The sequence below is a fragment of the Malaclemys terrapin genome, chromosome 5 (assembly GCF_027887155.1).
Source record: "Malaclemys terrapin pileata isolate rMalTer1 chromosome 5, rMalTer1.hap1, whole genome shotgun sequence".
Taxonomy (NCBI): Eukaryota; Metazoa; Chordata; order Testudines; family Emydidae; genus Malaclemys; species Malaclemys terrapin.
This window is the reverse complement of record NC_071509.1, coordinates 20,897,193-20,914,015: the sequence shown is the minus strand read 5'-3', so window position 1 is coordinate 20,914,015 and position 16,823 is coordinate 20,897,193. Positions and strand designations below refer to the sequence as shown.

The following is a 16,823-nucleotide window of genomic DNA, read 5'->3' as shown; positions in this document are numbered from 1 at the left end:
ATTAACAGGCTACATTAACAATAATGTGTTAGCCCTCCGAGTGCTAGTACATCATTTAGCAGCAAGGGATTCCCTGGGAAATATCCCTCCCTCTTCCACTCTCTAACTTCACCACCTCAACCAAGCTGCTATTAAGAAATCCACTACCCAACTACAAGATACCTAAAAAGCACCAGTCTGTATTTTTTTAAGATGATAAAAATCTGAAAGAAAATCTCTACACTACTTATATTCAACTTAAAAAAAAAATCATATGTATAAGTTTCAGGTCATTGTGATTTAAAGATAAATTAGAAAGCCCTTTAGTGAGCAAATGAAGATATTTGGTTAGATTATTGCTAATACCATAAATTAAAGAAACCAAGGAGGGTTCAAAGCCCTTTTTGAGAGCAGCCTCCATTTTTCTATCTGCAGGCTCTTCAGGGAAGAACTCACCTTCTGAGGGAATAACCTTATCCCTGGAGAGGGACACAACAGCGACATCAACACACAGCCCTTTGGTTCCTGAATGTTATAGAGTAAGGTTGTTCTTGTTAACACGCTCGCCCTTATCAGGCTTGTTCCACTCATCCCTAATCACTTCCTCAAAGGAGGAGCAAAGGGGTACTGCAGCATCAGGGGAGGATTTTGAAATAGAGAAATTTACTCTGAGGCTTACTCACTGGAGCCAACTCAGATTTCAAAGCCAGACAGCTCATCTTCCCCAGTGGAGGAGAGGGAGGAGAGAAGGAAGACTCCCCTCTCCCACATATTTGGTGCTTTGTCTTTCCCACTTTAGCTTTTCACGTTTTTTTTTTTTTTTAAACCTTTTTGCACACTTTGAGAGCATAGAAGTTCTACTGCAGCTTTGGTGAGGCCTTTTGCGGCTTGCCTTTCTTAGGGCCTGGAACCCTCTTCAGCGGTCTGTCTCAGAACCCTCGCCCACAGGGTCCCAGGAGGAGGGAAGGAATTCATTGTCAGAGTCTTCCTGGTTGGAAGGAGGGAAGGGGCTGATTAGAAACCCAGCTTCTTTCCTCAGGGTGCTCAGGACCCACTTTAAGACTTGGATTTATGGCCCCCCGGGCTTCCCTTCTTTCTTCTGCAGAGGTCCCCTAGGACTTAATCCCTGAATCAAGTGGTCAGGGTCCTTGCTTTTGGAACCTCTTCCTGCCCTGCACTGGGGTTCCTGATCCATTTTTCTCCAGTTGGAGTTACAGCTGCCTCAGTGGGCAGGGACCTATCCAACTCATTGCCCCAAGACCTAACAGAGTTAGGGATGGAAGGCTGGGTGCAGGCTGAGCACAACTCTCCATCTGCTGAGCCTGGGAAGGCTACCTCACATATAGAGCACTGCCTGGATTTGCTCCAGTGCTTTCTTTGCTGCGCTACCATGCCTGTAAGGGGCAGAGGAGCCTTCACAGAGATGCTGCAGTGGAGGCTCAAGGAGGACTGAACCCCTAAGGGGTTAACCAACCCGAGGAGGAATAGCTCTCCATTACCCAAAAAACTGGGCAGTAAAGTTAAAATAGAAGGAATAAGGGAGGCAGCAAAATAAACACCATTGTCTGCTGCTACAGAGACAGACAATCTGGCAGTAAGCAGGAGCAGAGGCAATGTGACCAGACCACACAGCACCAGAACACTGACCCGCCTCCGTTAGCTACAGATAGAGGAGCGCAGTCCAGATACCCAGACCTGTGAGAGACAGTAGGCTGCAGAAACAAACTTTTCAAAAAAATACAAATACCACAATTATGATCTGGTCTGACCTTCTACATAACAGAGGCCATAGCATTTCACCCAACTCCGGCATCAAACCCCTGACTTCTGGCTGGCTAGAGTACCTCTAGAAAGACATCCTATCATGGATTAAAACTTCAAGTGGAGCAGAATCCACGACGTCCCTAAGTAAGTCATTCCACTGATTAATTACACCATTAAAAATTTGTATCCTATATTCTGTCTGAATTTGTGTAGTCTCAACTTTCAGCCATTGGCTCTGGTTATGCTTTTGTCTCCCAGATTAAAAAGTCCAAAATCATCATCAGAAATCTTTTCCCCCATGTAGGTACTTAGACTATGATCATATCACCTAACCCTTAAACTCCTCTTTGATAAACTAAAGAGATTGAGCTTAAGTCTTTCACTATAAGGCACGTTTTCCAGATCTCACATATTTCTTGTAGGTCTTTTCTGATCCCTTTCTAATTTTTCAGCATCCTTTCTTAAAGTGTAGGTACCCAAAACTGGAGATAGCATTTTAAGTAATGGTCTCATTAACGCTGCATACAGAGGTAATACCATTTCATATTCACATTTATACATCAATGGGTAGCATCAGCCCTCTTAGCCACTGCATCTTACTGGGAGCTCATTTTAAACTGGTTATCAACCAAGACCCCTAACTTCTTTGCAGAGTCACTATTTTTGCAGGATACAGTCCCCCATCCTAAGTCTGATCTATATTCTTTGTTCCTAGACATATAATTTTGCATTAGGTGTAGTAAAGGTGAGATCTAAAACAGGATTCCTGAAGTGTAACACTCAGGCTTGGTTGACACTTAGAAAAATTAAAACCTGTTAAAAACCCTAGAACATTTGTAGAACACTCTGCATCCACACAGACACACCAAATGGTTTACAAACAGTTGTGAAAGGGGCTAATCATTTAGAACAGATTACCATTAGCATATTTAAAACTGGTTAAACTAATTGGTTCAGTGCCAGCATAGCTGTAGGCAAGCAAAAATGATTTAATTAGTTCTCCTGCTACTATCCCATAGTGCACTGGTACTGCTGCAAATTCTCAGTGTCCATTGCTTCTCATAGCCAAGTGGGAAATGTGGGCATTGTAACTGAAATAGTTTAAGACAGCACTAGTGTGCACTTAATAGAGTAATACTTAAACTGATGTGACATGGCTAGTATACGTGAGCTCTGTGTACACAAAAGAACTGAACTGGACATTGAATTATGTTTTCCAAAGTCAACAAGTTAAAATGTTTCACAAAAGAGTAGGGAACTATAATGTAAACCTCAACATACCATACTCTTCTCCCATGGTTTCAAGAGGTGTCTTATACAGTTTGCTGAAGAAAGATTCAGGATGAAGGGCAACAGCTGCTCCAACACAACTTACTGCCAATGCTTTTACACTGACCCTCACATCCCTATCAGGAACTAAAGCTGTAAAAAAGAAAAGAAAAGAAAAATGCTGAACATAAGTAACTACTTTCAATTGTTAAAAAGCAAAAGCATACAAAATTAATATCCTGTTACAACTTAACCTGGATAAATATTTTTGACAAGGTATTAATGCAGACCCAATAATTGCATCTAGTTATTAGAATCATTTATATAGCACCTTCTTCCTAAAAAATTTCCAATTGATAAACATCGGCTTTCTCCATTCACTGAGAATGTGGTAGCTACATTAGCAGTGCACAATATTACATAGTTTAGGACAGGAAAGAATATATCAAATCCTAGTGTGACATGCTTATCTAAGTTTTAAAACTACAGCTATCCCCACTGCAGAAGCAGACAAAATCCACGTAAAAAGAAGGGATGGGCATACTGAGCCAGAAAGTGTTTTTGAAAATAGCTCCCTGACATTTTATTGCAGCATAGTGATTCCAAAGGCAAAATAATTGCTGTTTCAAAATACAGTATTCTAGATTATCTAAACTGGGTTAATTTGTACAGGAAATTAAGAAACCCATAAGAATTTTTACTAAAGGCATAAAAATGAAAGAATGTCTGCTTGTCACCCAAGCCTATAATCTTGGCACCATCCTCTCTTTAGGTGCTCCCATCCAGTCTATATCTAAATACTGCTTATTCTTTCTGCGCAACTTCTCTAAAATACGGCCTCTCTTATCCAGCCATGCAACTAAAACACTAGTCAAAGCTCTCATCTCGCCTCTGGCCTTGACAAATGCAATCTTACTCCACTCATATCCATTCAGAATGCTGCCGCAAAGATCATTTTCCTAGACCAGGGTAGGCAACCTTTCAGAAGTGGTGTGCCGAGTCTTCATTTATTCTCTCTAATTTAAGGTTTCGCGTGCCACTAATTTTAACGTTTTTAGAAGGTCTCTTTCTATAAGTCTATAATATATAACTAAACTATTGTTGTATGTAAAGTAAATAAGGGTTTTTAAATGTTTAAGAAGCTTCATTTAAAATTAAATTGAGAGCCCCCCAGATCGGTGGCCAGGACCCGGGCAGTGTGAGTGCCACTGCAAATCAGCTTGCATGCCGCCTTCAGCACACGTGCCATAGGTTGCCTACCCCTGTCCTAGACTGTTCGCTTTGATCACGTCACCCCTCTTTGAATCCCTTCATTAGCTCTCTTCTCCATCTCCTCAAACATTAACTGTTTTAATTCACTTTCAAGGCCTTCCACTATCAATATACACACTACCTATCATCTCTCACTTGCTGTCGATGCTCACTTTCGATCAGCTCATGATGCCAGCCTGTACTGTTCACTTGTTAAATTTTCAAACAACCACTGCTGTGCTTTCTCCCATGCTGCTCTACACACTTGGGAGTTGCTTCCCATAAGCATCTGCAAAGCTACCTCATTACCCACCTCAAAACTCTCCTTTCCTGTGATGTCTACAAAAAACTTGACAACGGTTAGGTTTGTTACCAGGGACCACTTGTGCGCAGGGACCACAACATGTCATGCTGACAAGTTTTATCTCAACTTTTCCTAGTACTTCCCCATCAGTCTGTATCCATCTGGTATCTCTTGTCATATATTTAATCTGTAAGCTCATTGGGGCAGGGACTGCCATTTTGTTCTGAGTTAGTGCAGCACCCAATGAAGTCCTGGTCCATGACTAGGGCTCCTAAGTGCTATGGTAATAAGCAAATGTGGGTGAGGAAAGATTCCTTTTGCCTTTGTTAGTATTCTTACATTTCAAGGTCAAGCTGACAAGAGCTCAAGAATGAGGAAAAACAAGTCAGTCACTCAGGTCTAACACAGCCACATCTAACTGAAACTGTAAGGAAAATTTCCACTGGGCAGAAATTATTTACCTAAATTGGAATGTGAGTGGGACAGTGAGGTTGAGAAACTCTCCTACCCTTGTAGAAGTGCTACGGAGGTTTTACTATCCATAAATAATCAGTAATTGTGTGTTACATCTCATCTGAAAGTGGGCACCTCTAAAAACATCCCTCATATAATGTCGGGGTATTGTTATAGGTTCTGACAGAGATCAGAGTGGCACTAGTGATTATTAATAAGGCTAAGATTTTATTACAGATACTTTTAGTAAAAGTCACGGACAGGTCACGGACAATAAAGAAAAATCCATGGAAGTCCGTGACCTGTCCCTGACTTTTACTAAAAATATCCATGATAAAAGGGGAAGGGGCTGGACAGATGCTGGGTGGCTGGGAGCTTCAGGCTCTCACACCGCCACCAGCTGCAGGGTTCCCCTACCCGCCACGGTGGCAGGGAGCTGCTGGGGTCCACCTATGACCAGCAGCAGCAGCCGTCAGCAGCTAGGGAGCCGCAGAGGTCCCCCATTCTGCCACTGGCAGCCGCGGAGCTGCTGGTCCCCATGCCGCTGCCAGGGAACTGCGGGATCCACTGCCTGCCCACGGCAGCTTGGAGCTTGGGGGCCCCGTTGCCTTAGGTGGCGGGGTACCTCACAGCTCCCTGTCACTGCGAGAGGCTGCTGGACCCTGCAACTCCCAGCCGCCAGGGCTGAAGTCACGGAGGTCTTTGGAAGTCACGGATTCTGTGACTCCCATGACTAAATTGTAGCCTAAATTATTAACGTTTATAGCCACAACTGGATTATAAGCTTTTCAGGGCAGGAGCTAGGTCTTATTTCTGGAGTCCATAGGATGCTCAAGAACAAAATGAAAATAAGGTATCCTTCATGAATCAGTTCCTCCCAGGCAGAGCACAGGAGGAAGGTCTGGGTTTAGTTTTTTAAGTGCAAAGGTATGGAAATCAAGAGCCTGGGAAATAGTATTTAGATTTGCCAAAAACAGTGTGCGACTTTGGGTGAATAACTTCAGCCTCATATCACTCTTTTGAGGTAAATATGCTGATTTCACAGATGCATAAACTGTTCGTTTATTTGTAAAGTGCTTTGATATCTTGAGAGGAAATTTGCTATAAATCAGGGATAGGCAACCTATGGCACATGTGCCAAAGGCAGCACACAAGCTGATTTTCAGAGGCACTCACACTGTCCGGGTCCTGGCCACCGGTCCGGCGGGCTCTGCATTTTAATTTAATTTTTAATGTTTAAGAAGCTTCATTTAAAACCTTATTTACTTTACATACAACAATAGTTTAGTTATATATTATAGGCTTATAGAAAGAGACCTTCTAAAAATGTTAAAATGTATTACTGGGACGAGAAACCTTAATTATGAGTGAATAAATGAAGACTCAGCACACCACTTTCTGAAAGGTTGCCGACCCCTGCTATAAATTATAAACACCACCTCCAAGAGCACCCTAGGTTTTCCTTGAAGACTTCCCCTTCCAGTCTCCCCACTAAGCTTATAAGAGAACTTATGAGAACACAGCTGACAGTAGTATGGCATGTAACAAAGGTGTGGTGGGGGAGGCAGGGAGGAATATCTCCTTTCACTATGTGTGCTCAACTTCAATTAAGTCAGTAGGAATTATACACTCATACCCGGGGGGGGGGTGGGGGGGGGGGGGGGGGGGGTTGATGGACACAACCCACCACAATGGCCACTATTGCTGAGAGACTTTATAAGAGAGATTCCTCGGCAGCAACCATTCAACCCCAATTATGGTGTTAATTTAAACAGTAAGGATAGGCCAGTGCTTAGGGCATCAGCCTAAGACTTTGAAAATGTGGATTCAATTCCCTACTCTGCCACAGGCTTCCTATGGGACCTGACAAGTCACTTAAGACTGAATGCATCAAAGGAGTCTGGGCTCTTAGAAAAAAAAATCACAAAAACCACAATGTGATCCACAAAGCCTGAGTTAGGTGCCCAGGCTCCCTATACAGTGAATGGCAAGATATAGGCTCCTAAGACTGCAATTCATAAAAGCGAGCATGCTAGGTGGCTCCCCGCCTAAGCTACCCAATAGGAGATGCTGAGGAAAGGGGAATGTGCTAAACTCCATTCCTCTCTCAGAGATGGGTGCCTGACTGCAGAGGCGCACCTGTTTCTACTTCGTAGTTCACAGCCAGGAACCTTCTTTAAAATTAGATGCCTATGCCATTTTACATTGTGATGGTGCCCACACACCTGGTAACTTTCCCCCCAGTGGTTAGCACTCACTTGTGATGTGGGAGACCCAGGCTTAAGTCTCTCCTCAGGCAAAGAGGGGAGAAAGCATTTGAACCGGGGTCTCCCACACCTTTCAGAACCAGTGCTCTAACCCAGCGTTTCTCAAATGCGGCCACCAAGGGCTTCTCTTGCGACCACAGCCTCCTGGGCAGTGATTGGGAGGGGAGCTAAGCCCCCCCTCCCTTGGGGCCGCCCAGAGGTGTTAGGTCATCACCCCTCTGGAAACACAAATGCCGGAGGAGCAGACAGCTGGTGAGAGTTCCCCACCTTCCTGGGAGTGGTGGAGCTCAGGGCTTCAGCACTGGGGTGGCGGGAGGCAGGCTCCAGCCATTCAGCGGCGGGCTCTGGACATGGGCACTGGCTGTGTGGTGGCAGGTTCCGGCCGCGGGCTCCATCCCTCAGCCGTAGGACCCAGCAGGCTCCATCCCCTGGTCCCTCACCCATCCACCCTATCACCCTTGGCCCCCGCTGTCTCCCTACCCATCCGACCAAGACTTAATTTGTCTCGTGGCTTGCCAGGCCTGAGTAAGTCTGCTGTGAAAAGTGGTATTTGTATGTTTGTTAATATCATTTTTCACTGACTCCCAGCTAGCTAGCAAGTCTGCTGCTGTGAAAAGTGATATCAACAAACATCATTGTTCACAGAAGCAGGCTTACTAGCTAGCAAACCTAAAAAAATCCAAAACCAAACAAGCAAAGAAACAACAACAAAAGACAAGAACATGCAAAGCACCTTATTTGTCTCTCTTTTCTGTTTAGGTCAAGTAAAGAATAGACACAACTGTCCATCATTTTTATTACTGAAACTGCAAAAAAAAAAAAAACTACATAAATAAATTACTATGATTTGGACATGAACATGTGCATATTTATTTGTTTTTCCTAAAGTTAAGTATTTTAGGAAAAAGTGTCATAGCGGCCACCAGCAAGAGTTGGTGGCCACACTCTGAGGCCACCAAAAAATTTGTTGTGAGAACCCCTGCTCTAAGCAGTGCTCTACCTATGGGATATTCTGATGTGGAACTCCCTCTGTCTCTCCTGTTGAAGCTGTTCCACTCTGCATAATGAAAGAGTGACTGGAGTAAGGGGACTGGACCCAGGGTCTCCCACTTCCCCAGGGAGTGCCCTAACCACTGGACTAGAGTGTCACTCTCTCCTTCAACAACTGTTCCACTTTGGATAAATAGTCACTGGGCCAGAGAGGTATAACATGTTATCCAGAATGTTATCTAGAATCGGGGGGAGGGATAGCTCAGTGATTTGAGCATTGGCCTGCTAAACCCAGGGTTGTGAGTTCAATCCTTGAGGGGGCCACTTGGAGATCTGGGGCAAAATCAGTACTTAGTCCTGCTAGTGAAAGCAAGGGGCTGGACTCGATGACCTTTCAAGGTCCCTTCCAGTTCTAGGAGATGGGATTTCTTCATTATTACAAATTATATTATTATTATAAATGTAGAGAGACTCCGTACACCCTAAAAATTCCTTATGTTCTTTGACCTACTGCAGCGAAGTGCACTATGGCACTTTATTGCATGGTAGCAGGATCCACATGGCTAGTGAGCGTGCAACAGGATATAGCACCATAGATTTACACTCTGACTTATCAACACTGGACAAGCCCAGAGAACAACTGATGAAAAGTACTCGAAGAGTTAGGTATTATTATATAAACATGCTGGTATGCAACAAGATGTTATCTAGAATTTGAACCAAAGACACACGTTTCAAAACAGAAATATCTATATTTGCTAAAGGAAAATGACAATCCCTTAAATGGGGAATGTCATCTTAAAACCTAATCCACTTTAAAAATGGAGTTAAAATTAATTTCATGTATTATATCTGCCTAAGTCCCCACTTCAATTTTTGCAGAAATTACATTTAGTGTTTTTAAAAATGTTTATTCCCCCACTGCAGCATGAAAGATCCACACAGAGAAAACAGCCAAACTAATTATACACAAAATGCTGTCAACTGCACAAATGAAGGAAAGATAGTCTAAGGTTGGGGTGCTAGCCTGGGACTTAAGAGACCCCTCTTCAGTTCCCTGCATAACCTTGGGCAAGTCATTTAATCTCTCTGTACCTAAGTTTCTCATCTGTAAATGGAGATAATAGTACTTTCTTACCTCAAAAGGGCATGGAGAGGACAAAAAAAAAAAGTTTCTGAGACACTCAGATGCTATATGGTAATGGGGGACCACATAAGTATCCAAAATAGAGAAAAGTGGGGAAAAAAGAAAAATCTCATATTTCAATTATTATAAACTTGGGTATCCCTATGTAACATTCATTGATAAAGAATTTTCAGAGAAAAGTGTGTTCTATTTAAGTTGTATCCCTTTAAGATAGGGTTTTTACAAGCTTCATATAATGTGGACCACATCTTGAGAGATTTCCCTCCCATGCAGTTACACAGCTTCCCTGTAAAAACAGCAACAATTGCTTAAATGGAAAATTTCAAGTATTTGTATTTTTAACTGTAAAATACAGTGTCTGGTCCTTTTCAAAAGACATATACTGTTCCTTTTAGCGCCTTACAGACAGGAAGGAAAGGGAACTAACAGTCGTCCATCTCCCTGTTCCCCTGCACATGCTATTCCCCCCCCCCCCCCCCCCCCAATCTGGTCCCCTAATACTCCTCAGGCTGTCTGGTCCTTCTTTCTCCCTGAATTTGCTTCCTGGTTCTCTTCTGTGTAGGATATGCTACCAAACCACCTAGTCTCTTCTCCATTTGCTCCTATGGACACACTGCCTGGCTAGTGGCTCTGATCTTGTAAGTAGTCCTTCCCTCCTTCCTGCTGGTGGCTTCACTGATAGGCAGTTCCACTCCTGCTGATGGCTCTGGTACAAGACAGAAAAACCCATTTCCTCCACTTATGCAGCAGCAGTCTAAGCAAGCTCCACCTCCTTGTTTCTAGCTGCTTTTACTGGTATCTCAGGCTTAACTATGCTATACAAAACCTAGACACTCATGTAAACCACTGGTAAAATGGAGGAGCTGCTGGCATTATCATGTGATCTGCCAGCTCCCCACGGATTAGAATTAGAGAATTGCCATCTTAAGGAGTTAAAAAAAAGTTATCTGGTTATTTTACCATTTAAAACATCCTTTAAATAACATTTTTTTAAATAACTTAATATTTGACTAGCAAGTTTACAGTAATATAATAATTTCATCAGGAATGAGCAGGTCAAAACCAGGTTCAGCAATTACGAAAGAGGCTATAAATCCTTTTAAAGCTCTTTACAAGCTGTTGTCATACTTTAAAGTCCTGTCATGAAAAAAACAATACGCTCAGTCAATGAAGAGCTGTCACACAACTAGATAAAGTGATCACACTTTGTTTTGTATATTGAGGCAGACAATAAGCCATCACTGTTTTTGACAGCAACTTACCACCTTTCTCCCCAGTAAGCAGAAAAGAAGCAGATAGGAGACGAACACAGTGAACCAGAGGAGCAGAATTTCCATCTGTGTAGTGACCTATATCTCCCTTTATTCTGGAAGGCTGTTACAAAAAGCAAATCACAGGTCTTATGTATGCTTTTAAGATTAAGTTTAAATTAAAAAAATCATAAGAGGGAACACAATTTAGAAACATTAAGTAATAAATAAGGATCCTAGAAATCTATTTGCCATGGAAAAACACAGAATCTGCATTTGCAGAGAATCTTTAGTTTTTATATTTTTTGAAAAAAATAGAATCATATACAGTAGCATAACAGGGGAAATGGGTGGGGCTTGGGCTGCCAGCTTAAAAATTATGAATATATCAATTAAACAGTGTGTTCAAGTGATACCTATTTATATTGTGGCTATGGAAATTAAAGATCATTTTATTTTAACAGTGGAAAAACAGATTTTATGGGAGGAGGGTGTTAATCTGAGAATTTTTTTTTAAATCACGAAAAACTAGGATCCCTGGTAGTAAATCAGAGGCACATTAAATACGTCTTCTGTGAGAATGCCCTAAAACCAAATATTTTTGCAAAGATGCCACCACCAGCACTATAATTGTTCTAATTTCACCATAAAAACTATAATATGACAGTTCTGGTAGATTGTTATTTATCTAGACTTGCTGTTTGACAAAAGACTGTTCATGAAGCTCCTTCAGTTACAAAGTTATGCTCTCTGGAAGCATAATATGGAAAGCTCAAGAGTAACATCCTTCTGGAAGTTGCCAAATTTATTAGCTTAAACAGTATGATAGAGAATCTGGCATATCTCTTCAGTGTTGGGGATTAAAAAAAAATTTTTTTTCTATATAAAACTCATTGCATTCAACTTGAACTCCTTGGAAGTTCTGTATTTCAATGATATTTGAGCAGCAGATGAAAAATTCAGTACATGTCCCTTTGCTACTCTTCATGCACACAGCAAAGGGGAGTTCTTTTTCTCTCTGTAGTTCTGACACCCTTAATTGCATGACTTGTCTATTTATGTTTGCTTAATAGTATACCGTCTTTTGTTTATGTAAGTTTTCAAGATAGTGTATTTATGTGATCTAGGAAGTTTTAATTACAAGTTAGAATGTTGATGACTGGAATGTACTTTTTTTAAGCTGGAACATATACTGTAAAGTATACCTACTATTGTACAGATTACCAAATTATCTGCTTATAAAGCAGAATTCCATTAGTTGTTTCATGTATGCTGGTTTTGAAAATTTAACAAACACCTAACTTAAAAACCCACCTCGAGTGAGAGAATGTCTTACCTTAATCTCATGATCAACAGATTCTACTGCTTCTTCTTTTGCCATGAATCTATCTACACTGCTGTCAGAAGGCTGCCTGCTATGGCCCATGTTTTTCAATAAGTGTGGTTGCTGAAGGGCTTCAGAAAAAAGCAATACATAGCACATTATTTAAGATGTAAATTAAGCTAAATGCAGATCACACACTTTTAACTGAAGTTTATTACCAGACAGTTAAAAAAAGTAGCCTAGAATTAACAAGTAAAATGATTTATTAAAGAAATGAAAATAGGAAAGATTCATCTTATACATTCATCTTATTCATCAGAATGTTGTTATATTTGTTTCTGGTAGACATAAAATAGATAATCAGTCTTGCTGGAAATCAGATTCATAGATTCTAGGACTGGAAGGGACCTCGAGAGGTCATCGAGTCCAGTCCCCTGCCTTCATGGCAGGACCAAATACTGTCTAGACCATCCCTGATAAGACATTTATCTAACCTACTCTTAAATATCTCCAGAGATGGAGATTTCACAACCTCCCTAGGCAATTTATTCCAGTGTTTAACCACCCTGACAGTTAGGAACTTTTTCCTAATATCCCTTGTTGCTCTTCTCTGAACCCTCTCCAATTTCTCCACATCTTTCTTGAAATGCGGTGACCAGAACTGGACACAATACTCCAGTTGAGGCCTAACCAGCGCAGAGTAGAGCGGAAGAATGACTTCTCGGGTCTTGCTCACAACACACCTGTTAATACATCCCAGAATCATGTTTGCTTTTTTTGCAACAGCATCACACTGTTGACTCATATTTAGTTTGTGGTCCACTATAACCCCTAGATCCCTTTCTGCCGTAGCCCTTCCTAGACAGACTCTTCCCATTCTGTATGTGTGAAACTGATTTTTCCTTCCTAAGTGGAGCACTTTGCATTTGCGGATGAAAGATGCTACTATTTTTGTAATTGATTTTTCCTATTTATCAACATACCAAGGGAAGAATTTCTGAAAGGATCTGAGGATTCATCATGGAGAACATTTGCAGTTTCATCTTCCTCATCTTGCAGCTGTCCAATCTGCATTCCAGAATACTGGCTTTCAGTACCCTCTAGCACCTAAGATATACAAGGAGTGGACTTTTAGAGTAGACTAACTTTGAGTGCACAAGTCAGAGCACAAACATGCAATGTTAGTAATTCACAAACCAAAGTCAGTCTGATGCATGTTAGCATAAGCGTGCAGCTATGTGCTGGCCCCACACTTCAGATTCCTCATTTTTCCAAGATGCAAAATTGTGATCTTAATAGCTCACAGGCCTGACTTAGATTAGAGCCTGCCTCTGTACTACAGCTTGGGCCTTTCTCATTGGTGTGAGGCAAACTGATCCTCCATCCCAGCTGCTATCAACCTCCACCACCCCCTTTTAAGGCCCCAGCTTGACCTAAACTGTCCAGCTGCCAAACCCTCCGATGACCTCAGATGCAGTATGTGGGCAACGGAAGTCTAGCAGTGATCCCACTGGGCACCACAAAACATAGGGCTGGACCTCTTCAAGATATTCTCATTTTATCCCTTAATTCTAACTCAAAGTCTAATGGAAATGAGTTGTTTTTTTTAAAAATCCAACCCCTGATACTAATGTTATGAACCTGCTGCTTATTTAATTAATGCAAAGAGACCACCACCAAAAGGTAGCAAAAAACATTTCACAGCTATACTATCAGAAGGTAACTTCATTTTCTGGCTGCAAAATGCCATGTAAATCGTTAAAGTGAAAGATACCAATTATCTTTCAAGCTGTCAAGAAATTTTAGCTGCTTAGACTATAATATGAAAATAAATACACAAACAATATGCAGATTGAGTAAGTTACCTTTAACATTCCTATCCTGCACTGGCCAGGAAATAACTCTTGTCTTTAATTTATAAAAGTCTAAGATCCAACCATATAATTATGAAACAAATCTTGATCATCATTTAATATTTCTCTTTAAAATATTAAAAGGACCTGAAAAGGTCCTCTTCTACTTACAGCAAATCCCAGACTCACAAAAATTAAATAAGCATGCAGAAAGACGAAGAAGTGACACCTCAATTCCCATCCCAACAACAAACTAGCTAGAAACACCCCTCACAGTTTTTATGACATCAACCCTCTATACAATGCAAATAAAAAGCAGCCTATAAATTAAAAAAAAACACATAAGTCTGAAAGCAGTTAAAATGTCTAACAAAATACCAAATTAAAATGACACATCTTCAAGAAAACAAGAGATAGTGTTCTTGGATTTCATATGGCAGGAAACTCCATAAACAAAGACAACAGGAAGAAAAAGCCCACAGCCCAAAGATAACAAATTTAACACAAAAAAGGCAAGCCCGGCTCATCTGATCATATAGGATATGACCACTTTCAGAATTGTCAGTCCATCACTTATTTGGATTTCAAAATCCTATTGTGTATGTGTGTTTAGTCTAATTTCTCTCCTTACTTGTCTAAACCTATAACAGATTTAGATTTATACACTAATACTCTGCTTTATTATTGCCATGGTATCAAATTTTCCATAGATTTGTTAAAAATAAACACACTCAAATATTTTTAAAGGCCAAATCTTTACATTAATATGTGTGTTTAAAATAAATATTTTTAAACAATACTTGTGAAGCAGTTTCTCTTTTGCTTACCTGCCAAAACCCAAGTTCAGTGTTCCAAACTTCCGGGGGAAAGCTTATGACAATGTAGGAAGTACAATTTTAGAGAACTGTGTTTTGATTAGCTGTTGCAGAGAAGATTCCAAACCCTGAACTCAGGTTTTGGCAGATAAATAAAAACTTTTTCAAACACTGGTTTTTAAAATGCATTTGTATTTTACACTATGGTTTTACAATAAAAAGTGACTAGAAATGGCATTGCAGGGTTCCATGATGACTGAACATGATTTCCACAGCAAATGGAATCAGCAATAAGATTCAGCAGGACAAATTCTAACTTCAGTTACACTTGGTGCAATACCATCATAAAATTCTGTTCTGAATGAACAGGCCTAAGGAGAGATTGCATCTAAAATGGTTAATTCTTAACCTGTTTGCTAAATACCAGGTGGCCTCTGGGTATTTCCAAGTTCATTGTTTACATTATTATCAACTTACAGTATAATATGCCTTTCAGAGGCACTTTGTATATGCATTAAGCATCACTAAACCTCACTGAAGATATATGTACTGGATTTCCAAAGCAGGTACAGTAACTCCTCACTTAACTTTGTCCTGGTTAACGTTGTTCCGTTGCTGATCAATTAGAGAAAATGCTCATTTTAAGTTGCACAATACTCCCTTATAACGTTGTTTGGTAGCTGCCTGCTTTGTCCACTGCTTCCAGAAAGAGCAGCCAGTTGGAGCTAGTGGGTGGGGACTTTGAACCAGGGTGAACCAGAAGCCCACCCATCAGCTCCCCGCTCCCCTAAGTTCCCTGTGCGGCAGCCGAGCAGGCTACCAATTGCAGGGCAGTAGGCTGTCCCTCCCACCACTGTGTGTGCTGCTCCTGTCCTCGGCCTTGGAGCTGCTCCTGGGAGCCAGGGCTCAGGATGGAGGGAGCTTGCTGGCAGCAGCTGCTATCTCAACTTGATGATCTACTTAAAAAGGCAATGTACTTAGAGTGGGGTCAGGGTACTTAAAGGTGCAATGCTCGTCTCTCTCTCTCTCTCTCACACAGGCTGTGTGTCTCTGTCTCTCTCTGCCATGCTGTCTCCCCTCCCTCCATTCGGGCTGCCTTGTAGAGTGTGAGGATACATTAATAACAATGTGTTAACCCTTGAGGGCTCAGCCGAGTACTAGTTCATCATTTAGCATCATTTATCCCTGGGAAATATCCCACCCTTTTACTTCATCTCCTCAACCAAGCGTCACAATCATCATTGCTGTGTGCAGTAATAAATTGTTTGTTTAAAACTTATACTGTGGGGTGGGGGGCAGTGTACCTATAAAATATAGTCTTTTTACATTAATTCGTATAAGGAAATTGGATTTGCTTAACATCGTTTCGCTTAAAAAGTAGCATTTTTCAGGAACATAACTACAATGTTAAGCAAGGAGTTACTGTACCAAGAAAATATGAAAGCCTTTGACAATTTTAGATTGCAACTCATGTTGAAAAGAACTCTGTACGACCTTAACTGTCCAAACTTAACTGTTCATTTCTAGAGTTCACAATCAGAGTCCATCAGAGCAATGATTGTGTGCTAAGAGAGCATACTGAACACTGAAAGGAGGAAATAAAAGATATGTAAGAGTTAAAAATTATCAGTGAAGGACGTATCTATTTGGCATATCTGCATCTGTAAAGTGGGATAAGTGTGATCATCCAGCACAGCAGCTTACCAAATTGGCACTTTTCCCTGAAGGCGGAATCTTGGGCTTTAGGATTTACATTTTATTTAATTACTTATGGAAATCTCGTATTCATCATCTCTTGAAGTTGTAAATCAAGATTGAACATCTTTCTAAAAGATATGCTATAGCTCAAACAGAAATTACAGGCGCTCCCTGGGTTACACAAGACCCGACTTACGCAAATCCACACTTATGGAAAAAGCTCTGTAAGTTCCGTACACTTTTCTTTTCTTTTTTTTTTTGGTGGTGTAATTGTCAGGTATACATTCCTGACTTATGCAAAATTCAACTTACGCAAGGTGCTCCAGAATGGAACGCTTGCATAAGTCGGGGAGTGTCTGTAGAGGTTTGATACAGAAATTATTGGGTGAGAGTCTATGGCCTGTGTGATGCAGAAGGTCAGACTATGATCCTAATAGTCCTTTCTGGTCTTAATATCTA

At 41.1% G+C, this 16,823-nt stretch overlaps 1 protein-coding gene across 5 annotated transcripts in view; it reads right to left on the bottom strand.

Annotated features, from left to right (window-relative positions):
* HTT (huntingtin) overlaps positions 1–16,823 on the bottom strand; it is a 209,579-nt gene that overhangs the window by 140,422 nt on the left and 52,334 nt on the right. For all 5 annotated transcript variants that reach the window (XM_054030679.1, XM_054030683.1, XM_054030681.1 and 2 more), the window contains 4 exons: positions 12,982–13,105; positions 12,011–12,129; positions 10,687–10,798; positions 3,025–3,165 (listed from right to left, as the gene is read on the bottom strand). In XM_054030679.1, the coding sequence (XP_053886654.1) occupies positions 3,025–3,165; positions 10,687–10,798; positions 12,011–12,129; positions 12,982–13,105 (496 nt within the window). The remainder of the gene's footprint in view (positions 1–3,024; positions 3,166–10,686; positions 10,799–12,010; positions 12,130–12,981; positions 13,106–16,823) is intronic.